Below are 9,588 nucleotides of genomic sequence, written 5' to 3' on the forward strand. Positions count from 1 at the left end.
CTTCCCAAGTACTGGGATTACAGGTGTGCACGAACATATTGCCATCCTAAATTAAAGGTCAACTTTATTTCTCATTCTGATTACCATATGTATTTTTTTTTTTTTTTTTTTTTTGTGATGATAGAGATTAATCCCAGGGCCTTCACACTGAACTTTATCCCCAGGCATTTTTATTTTTAAGACATGGTCTTAATTTATCAAGTTGTCAAGGCTAGGCTTAAACTTATGGTCCTCCTACTTCAGGGTTCAAGAGTGCTGGGATAATAAGCATGTGTCACCACACCTGACTCCGTATTTATTTCTGTCAGGAACTCTATTTTTTCTGAAATTTTCCTCCTGTGTGACAACAGGCCTAAGGCTGAATGTTTTATAAAAATGGAAGAACTACACATGAGAACACTGATGCTGATCTTCAGAGGCTCTGAGAGTAAAAGAGCACCTCCGTCTATGTAAAAATGACTAGGCCACATGTTGGGACCCTTTGATCCCCTGGCAACCCACGGAACCAACATGAGTTTAAGGTACAGAAATTGATATTCCCAATCACCAAGTACTGGAAAGAACAGCAACAAGCAAGATTGTCACCATATGCACTTGTCCAACAGTTGCATATTTATTTTCTGGACTGCCAAGACTAGTTTAACTTAGGGCAAAAGCACTTTTAAAAAATCAATGCAAGAAGTCCAAGGAATCTTTTTTGGCGGAACCAGGGATTGAACTCGGGCCCTTGCGCTTGCCAGGGAAGCGCTTATTCTACTGAGCCATCTCCCTGGCCCCTAAGGAATCTTAATTCCATTTTAAATCACTAAGGTATCTACACTGAGTTAAAAAAAAAAAAGGTTTTTTCACAATAGTGGACTATGAAATCCATAAAACATCTCTTATTTCTAAAATGGGTGTTAAGCAAGATCACATTTATTATCTATTTGACAACTATGGATCTACAAATAGTAACAGTCTGCCAGCCACATAAAATAATCAAAAGTCTGCATTAAGTATTTAAAAATGAATTGAGGCCAGCCAGATAGCTCAGCAGATTAAAGCACCTGCTTAGGCATATGCAGGGACCGGGATTCAATCCCCGGCATGCTATGGAGGCCCCACCCTGGAGACAAACTGAGATAGCAATTAGACTGGGCGTGGTGACGCTGCCTGTAATTCCAGTGCTTAGGAGGCTAAAAACAGGAGGATCACTATGAGTCTGATCTGTGTAGTGAGACCCTGTAGACCCTGTACTAAACACATAAAATTTAAAAAAAAAAAAAAAAAAAAAAGTGAATTGAAACTTTACCTCTTCCCCACTTTCACTTTTCACAACTTGCTGTGCTTTCATGACCTTGGTGGATGCTATTGCTGATGCCAATGCCTGGGCCAGGAAAAAAAGAACAGTTCTGAATACAGATTTTGTTTACATGTAACCTCAAGCATATTTAGACATTGAAAATACTAACCTCTGCTTTCAAATCTGAACGAATGCGTACCACACATCTTTGAACAGCCATTTGAAAAGTAAAGCTAATAACCCCTTTAATTTTTAACAAAGCCTCTTCACACAGATTTCTCCGAGACTGAAAAAGTAAAAGCAAATTGTTACTAAAATAGATAAACTGACAGAAGGCAACAAATCAACTTAAGTCACATTAAACTATTCTTTAAGAGTCCGAAAAATGCTTCATTAGGTGATAGACTGTACTTACACAATCTAGATGGTTAAGTGGGATGCACTATTATTTTCAGGCTACAAACCTATACAGCATGTTATGGCCTAAATTCAATAGAAAACTATACAATACTGGTAAGTACTTATGTGTTTAAATATATCTAACTTAGCAAAGGTGTAGTAAAAGTGGTGGGTGACGGCAACTTCTTAGGTTCACTAAGATCTTATGGGACCACAGTTGCATATGCTGCCCAGTGCTGAACAAAATATCACTATGTGATACATATGATGGCATACTTCGAGACACAAGGAACAAATATACTTATTTGAGTTCTACCATTTCGTACTTCAGAGGATGAAAGATGCTTAGTCAAGTTTATTACTTTGTATAGAACTGACAGAACAGTAATTCCTAATTTTTAAAACTTCAATATTACTGTAATGTCTTAATAAAATTATCAGGAAGAAGTTAGACAATGTTAATTTGCATCTTAAACCAAATAGAACAAATAAATAATAGAAAGTACCCTAAATCAGAAAAGCAGAGGTTCCCTGATCAAGGATAGTCCATCAGTGGTTTCAGTAAAGTTTTGTTGGAACACAGCTTCCCCACTTGTTGTTTACATATTATCAAATATTAGTCGCATGCTAAGGCCAGGTTAGTAACTATTACAAAGATTACAGCTGCAAAGCCTAAAATACTTAATCTCTAGCCCTATGAAGAAAAGGCTTATTAGTTTCTGTTATAGTTTAAAATATCTAAGGCTATGCCCTAAGAGACTAAAGTTCAATTAGTAGGCATTCAGTGTCTTAATTACCAATCCTCAAATTTCAAACTATGTAATACATGTGCTCATTTCGGCAGCACATACACAAACTATTTGACACATTAAGTACTGCTGCAACCTTCATTTATGGCCATCTCAATCATTTCCACCGCATTCTTGAGGATCAAAAGCAACCTCATTTTTCCTGTGATTATGTTCAAGCACAACATAACTCACAACCTTTGGTATCAGATGCAGGGTACTGCACTATCCTGGTCTCCCATTTATACCACTGATGACTCCATCTTCTTACCTCCAAGGTTTAGTGCCCATATCTAAATGACTTTCTGCTTTGACCTTCATTTCAACCATGACTAATTCCAATAGTACTGTATTTTCTTACTTTTATTTGTACATCAGCCATACTCACTTGGATATCCAATGTCTACCTCGACATAAGATCATAAGTGAAAACAGATTTAAAAATACAGTAACTGCATTTTCTCTTTGTTATCATTTGTATTTGTCCCCGCAAAGCCTCATGCAATCATGGGTCAGACTTCTAGAATTTGTGATTGATTCATGATCCACTGGGATTATGGGCGTGAGTGTTGCTGGGATTATGGAAGAGTCCAACTTCCAGCCTGGGGCAGAGAGCCTGAATGAAACTTAAGGGAGAGAGACTTCCTGTCTGTAGCCATTACTGCTGCTACTCCTCCCTTTGCTGTTTTGCTGCTTCCCGCCGCCATGAAGTGTTGCCCTCTGCTATGTGCTGTGCTGCCTTGGAGCCAGCTGAGTATGGACTGAAACCTCCAGTAATTGTGAGCTAAGTAAACCTTTCCTTTCTCCATTTTGGGTGTCAGGTATTTGTCCTAGCAACGAGAGAAGAGTAACTGAAACGCTCTTCATTTTCCACCTACCTGCAGTCTACATACATAATCACTATCACTGAGTCTTCCTGTGTCTATATTGAAGCTAGATTCTAATTTGGTACTTCAGAGGGGATAAAAGACTGCAACTGATCCCTATAAAAGTACCTAGAAAATGCTTAGATTTCAAACTTACTCTAACATCCTTCAAAACATCTCATGTCATTGTTCATGTCTCTACTTATATCACTTTATGCCTCAGCTTTTCAAGGGAGCTACTCAAGGAAGAATCTTGTATGCAATAGTCTATGGCAGAACACAGGACCACAGTGGGCTTCATCTGCTGCCCTGTCTCTGGACTCCACTCTGCCCAGGACTGGGTTCTGCGACCTGCCTCTAGGAGACTAGGAAGTCCTCTAGGCACCAAATACTTTCATGCTTCTCTCCTCCATGAATTCTATGCCACTTATACTTAAAAGTAGGTATAGCATATATAATGTGAAAGAAAAACAATGATACTTTAATCTGATTTGTCATTTTAAATGTGAAAAAAGAACAAGAAAGTAATGTGTCTATTCTTTGCAAAGAGACTGACATTAAATTGCAACTGTATCTGACAGAAAAGATTCTTAAGGTCATCTTATCTTTATTTTACACAAATCAACACATTTTTACCACATTTACTGCCTGCTTTCCTAAATGACATATTATAAATGTTTACATATTTTGATCATTGCTGTACACCTGGTACCCAAAATTATGCCTAATGCCCAAAATAATCCTGAAAGCACTGTATGTTCTTTTCTATCATAAAGATTAGTACAGGTTAAGCATCTCTAATACAAAAATCTCAAGTGCTTCAAAATTCAAAAATTTTTGAGCACTGACAGGACACTCAGTTTCTGATTTTAGAGCATTTAAAGATATTCAGCTAGTCAAGTATATGCAAATATTCAAAAATTTTTTTAAAAAACTTCAAAATCTGAAACATTTCTGGCTGCAAGAATTTCAGATATGATAATCTCAACCATACACTCTACCAGATGAACTTTTAGATCAATTAATAAAGTTATAAAATCATTCAACATAAGTTTACATAATTATAAAGAAATAAAATTTCTATAACTTTGACATTTCCTAACTAGAAAAGAGTGATTCGTTCCATTTATTCAAGTCTTATATTATTGGAAAGCTTCAGCTTTTTTTTTTTTTTTTTTTTTTTTTTTGCGGAACCGGGTATTGAACTCAGGCCCTTGCACTTGCTAGGGAAGCGCTTATTTTACTGAGCCATCTCCCAGGCCCGCTTCAGCTTATTTTTAACTCCTCCATTTTTCCTAATTTGTTTTATCCTGTTTTGTTTCCACAGAAGTAAAATTACTTCTCTCTTTTCCAGAAGTGACTAATTTCTATACATTTAATATATGCCTGAGATTTTTTAAAGTCATGTTAACTTCAAGAAATTTTTGCTCTTGGTTCCGGAAAGCCATCTTCATGGCTGGATGTAGAGCCCCTTGACTCCCCGATGATTGAAAATATAATTTAGTTGTCTTTATTTTCGTCGTGGGTTGCACTGTAAGTTGTAGATTGGAATCAACTTGATGGGATTTCAGTAACGTAACTTTGGGATTATAAATATTGGCTTCTTGGACCAAGACGAGGACCTGGAAGTGTCTCCTACAATTGGCACTCAGCATGGCCGGAAAGCACAACCTTAACACAATGACCACTTACCAGAATCACGTGCAGGCGACTCACTGGACCTTGTGTGACCAATTTAAAGAAAACCAAGAGATATTACCATCATCAGAGCTGTTCCATGGCCAGAATCCAACCCATCTACACAACACATCCAGCTCTCTCCTGAGACCTCAAACAACGAACCTGAGAGCACATCCTCCCCCTCCTGGGAAGGCCTGCAGCAGTCCATTCATGAGGCGCAACACCTTGTTGACTGCCAGGGTTTGATTCAATCACCTGACAATCTTTTCATCGCTATGCTTGCTCTCCTAGCAGCTACAGTATGTATTCCCCTGCTTCAGGGAGAAGAGTATTGGGCCTACATACCTAATCCACCCTTACTTAGACCACTTACTTGGATGGACAGGCCTCCAGAAGTTTTCCATTCTATAGAGAGCAATACCCCCTCATCTACTGTTCTGCCAGGCCCACAAATTTTAGTGCATCTACAAGAACAAACTAGGCTTAATGTCACATCTCATTTTATATTTCCACTCTTATGTGTAGTCCATCTACAAAAAGATTCGGGCCTTTGCATGACAGTTTCTGATCAAACATGGAAAGTGCAATTGTCTAAAAGATGATTTGCCCTATAAACCTGAAGTTCTATTCCCACAGAGGGCAACATGGTAAGAAACTTTAAACCCAACATTCCTATCTGTATTCCAGAAGCTCATGCCCCTCACTTTGAGGAAGGTGATTTGGGTCCATGGCAGACTTGCAGAGATCCTTACCATGAATGGGCTATATACAAATTTAATTATTCCTTTATAGACCAGTCCCCTACAGGTTTCCTTCTAGGGAAAGATCAAGATTGGCACAAGATTTCTTTTACAGACTCCTCCAACTATATCATGAACTCAGATGCCTCGTCCAATATTAAATAGAGAAACAGATTACTCTTACAGAAAAGTTCAGGAGCTACAAAAGATAGCTTTTTCTCCAGACAACTCATTTGATACTTTGGTAAAAACTGTTTAAGTGACCTATAATTGGAACTGGGAGAAAAGCAAGGAGAGAGAACAAAGAGATCAAAAACAGTTGCCATTTTTGCAGCCTCAAAACAGACCCTAAGTCTGATTCTTTTGGCTCCAAGAAGAGCTCAAGGACAATGAGGTTCATCTGCTACTGCTGTCAGAAGCCAGGCCAGCATAAGAGGGACTGCCTTAAGAGGCCCACGAGCCATGCCCTGACTGTCACGGTAGCCACTGGAAGTGAGACTGCACTCTGAGGCAGAGGCCCCAGAGCTCAGATTCAGCTTCTCAAATGGTCCAGTAGGACTGAAGGGCCCTGGGCCTGCCTCCTCCCTCTGGCCAGACTGTTATCTCTACCAGCCATCTCCATGGAGGAGCCTTAAACAATCATGACTATAGGAGGGAAAAGAAACCCAGGCTATTGCTGGAAATTGGCACAGGTCTCTTTGTCCTTCGACCCTGACTTTCCTTCCAGTCATTGTACCTCAATAGAAACAGACTTTGAAAGACATCTTGCTTTAGCTATAATTGAGATATTACAATATATGTTCAGGTTGCATACTAAACAATGATGCTTAGACTGATTTTTTACAAATGTAATATATTGTTGTTCCTGTACAAGATTTAAAAGGTATTTCTTTGGTTTAATCTGACTGAGTGTTGTGTATTTCATGATAAGTATATGAGTTAACCTGGTTGATTTCTGACGTAATGCAGGTATTTCATGTTGATAGTGAATACATGTATGACCTCTCTTAACTAAAGCTAGAGGGGCTTGTAGCAAACTGTCAGACTCCATGAATAAAGAGGTCTAAGAGCTAAAAAAAAAAAAAAAGAAATTTTTGGGGCCGGGGAGATGGCTCAGTAGAATAAGCGCTTGCCTGGCAAGTGCAAGGACCTGAGTTCAACCCCCGGTTCCGCCCCCCAAAAAAGGAAAAGAAATTTCAGATTCTCTTGAATTTCTGTATTTATAATCATATTAACAGCAAATTAAAAAAAAAAAAAACAGCAAATTTCCAAATATCTCACTATATTCAATTATATTTACATTCTCAGATAAAAATGCTTCTAGTAAGTTACAAGGTACTTAAAAGTTCAATGCTGAAGCCACGCTATTTAGATTCAAATCTTACCCATTTCCTCTACCTATGTGACTTTAGCCATGTTATAATTCTAAAATTCAATTTCCCCTTCTTTAAAAAGAAGGTAATGTCTCTCTCCGTGTCTGTTAGTACAGTAAAATAAGTCTTGGTATACTGTCAAGAGTGCCAGGCTATGTCACACACAAAAGTTAACTAGGTGCAACCACTGTGAAAATCAATATGAGTTTCCTAAAAAAACTAAGGCCAAAGGTTCTATTCCATCCAGCTATTACCCTCCTTCATATTTTCCCAAGAGATTTAAAGGCATCATACCACAGCAATGTATAGCACCCATGTCTATAGCGGTATAGTTTATAATACCTTATCTTGGAAATAGCCTAAACATCTATCAACCAATAAACAGATAAAGAAGATGTGGGGTTTGTGTGTGTATGTGTATGTGTGTTTTACACTGGAGTGTTATTCTAACATAAAGAAGGATAATCTTGAGACTTTTCTAAGTAAATGGATGCACTTTGAGAACATACTCTTCAGTGAGATAAATCTATGTGTATATACTGTAGTTTCTCTGGTGTGAGGAACACAAAAGTGTAATTCAGGACCAAAATGTATAACAGATCTTGTGAAATAGAAAGAAAATGTTCAAATGGGAAGGGGAACTAGGAAGGAGCGAGGGGGAAAAGAAAGGAAGGAAAAGCAAAAAATGAGAAAAGGAAAAATGAAAACAGAACTTTTGTAAATAGGGAGGGGAAAAGAGAAGGGAGGGCAGGAGAAGGGGAGAAAATCAAGATATATCCTGTACAGGTACAAATGTCCTATAATAAATATGAACATAGCTAAAATATACCAATAAATTTCATTAAAAAAGAAAGAAAAAGAAAGTTAACTAGCACTATAGAGTAGCACCGCGGTACAAATAATTGATAATAGTTTACTTTGGGTTTTGCTTTGGAGTAGGGGAAATTAGAACCCAGAGCCATATGTGTCCTAGCAAGTGCTCTCTCACTGAGCTCTAGGCCAAGTTCTTATTTTGGATTTTGGCAGTCAAATTCTTACTATATTCTTTCTCTATTTTTGTGTGTGCACTATTGGATTTATTACTTGGTTTGTGATTTTAAAAGAACTATGTTATTCTTATATTAAGTTCAGAATCTTACAGCCCCAAATTTCGATAGTTGTTAATGTATTTCAATAAATATGCACATTCATGTATATCCATAAGCATGGATAATATGTAAGACTTTTGCTCATATTTATTTACTAATCATGAATCCTGAGTTCTACGTATCTAAATGCAAGGTTCTTCGTAATCTAATGTAACCTACCTGGCATGGCTAAAGAGGTAAGTGGTAAACCACCAGTTTAAAGCTACCATCTCTAAATATATACATCATGTAAGATCACTGCACACAGTAACTTCAAGGGGATTTTTCAATGATAGACAAAAGTAACACAGACTAGACTTATCTACCCACTAGGATTAAATAAAAATATACTCTTAAAAACAATGATATCCAGACATTGAAAAAAAGGCATCCCTAAAAAAAGACAAAGAAATGACATGTACTCCATAGTATACCAACTTACTGCTTAGAAAAGTCAGATTACAACTCAGGAAGAGGAAGCTAAACAAAGCCTAGCAGTCTCCCTGAAGGAAGAACAGATATGAGAATTCAGGGAAGCCAAGGCAACTATAGTTTGGGGGCTCCGCAAATAAAACATAAAGCTACACAGTAAAGAGGAACTAGAGAGATGTCTGCCTGTTGTGGAGTAGAGGGTGCCTCTTTGACCAACTGATCATCAATAGATGTTATGTTAGGAAAAAAACAGGCTGGGGAAAGAACCACTGGAAAGGAACAGAAAGGACAATTCTGAAAGTGCATGGCAGGCCGGAAATATATCATATTCTCACCAGGAGAAAAAGCCCTGAGACACACAAAGGATACAGAGAATCCAGAAAGGTACTGCCCCAACAGTGTTGGCAAATTGTCTCTAAGTTAGTGGGTACCATGGTCTGACCTAACAAAGCTTAAAACTAAGATTTAAAAAGATCAAATATTTTACAAGTAACTTAGCTGTGATCCAGAACAAAGTTCAAACATATTTAAAAGCTGTGCACAAAATTTGGGCTCTATTCAACAATATAATAATCACAATGTATGGCACTCAGTCAAAAATTATGAGAAGGGTTCAATCGCCGGTCCCCCATGCCCTGCTGGCATGGGCCCCCTCAGCCCCACCACACGCTGAGCCAGTGACCAAGTCCGCACATGGAGGCACACATCTGTAATCCCAGCACTGGAAAGGCTGAACACAGGAGGATCATTACAAGTTGGCGCTGCGTAGTGAGACCCTGTACCAAATAGCAAATATATAAAAAATGGGGAAAAAAATTATAGGTATGTAATGAAACAGGAAAATATAACATACAATTAGAAAAATCAATGAATAGAACATAGAAGTAACACAGACGACAGA

At 38.0% G+C, this 9,588-nt stretch overlaps 1 protein-coding gene across 1 annotated transcript in view; it reads right to left on the reverse strand.

Annotated features, from left to right (window-relative positions):
- Positions 1 to 9,588, reverse strand: part of Armc1 (armadillo repeat containing 1) — a 50,675-nt gene that overhangs the window by 10,738 nt on the left and 30,349 nt on the right. The window contains exons 3-4 of the mRNA XM_004637520.2: positions 1,452 to 1,568; positions 1,292 to 1,366 (exon numbers count right to left, since the gene is read on the reverse strand). Coding sequence (XP_004637577.1) covers positions 1,292 to 1,366; positions 1,452 to 1,568 — 192 coding nt within the window. The remainder of the gene's footprint in view (positions 1 to 1,291; positions 1,367 to 1,451; positions 1,569 to 9,588) is intronic.

This window comes from Octodon degus, unplaced genomic scaffold, assembly GCF_000260255.1.
Source record: "Octodon degus isolate 3935 unplaced genomic scaffold, OctDeg1.0 scaffold00091, whole genome shotgun sequence".
NCBI lineage: Eukaryota > Metazoa > Chordata > Mammalia > Rodentia > Octodontidae > Octodon > Octodon degus.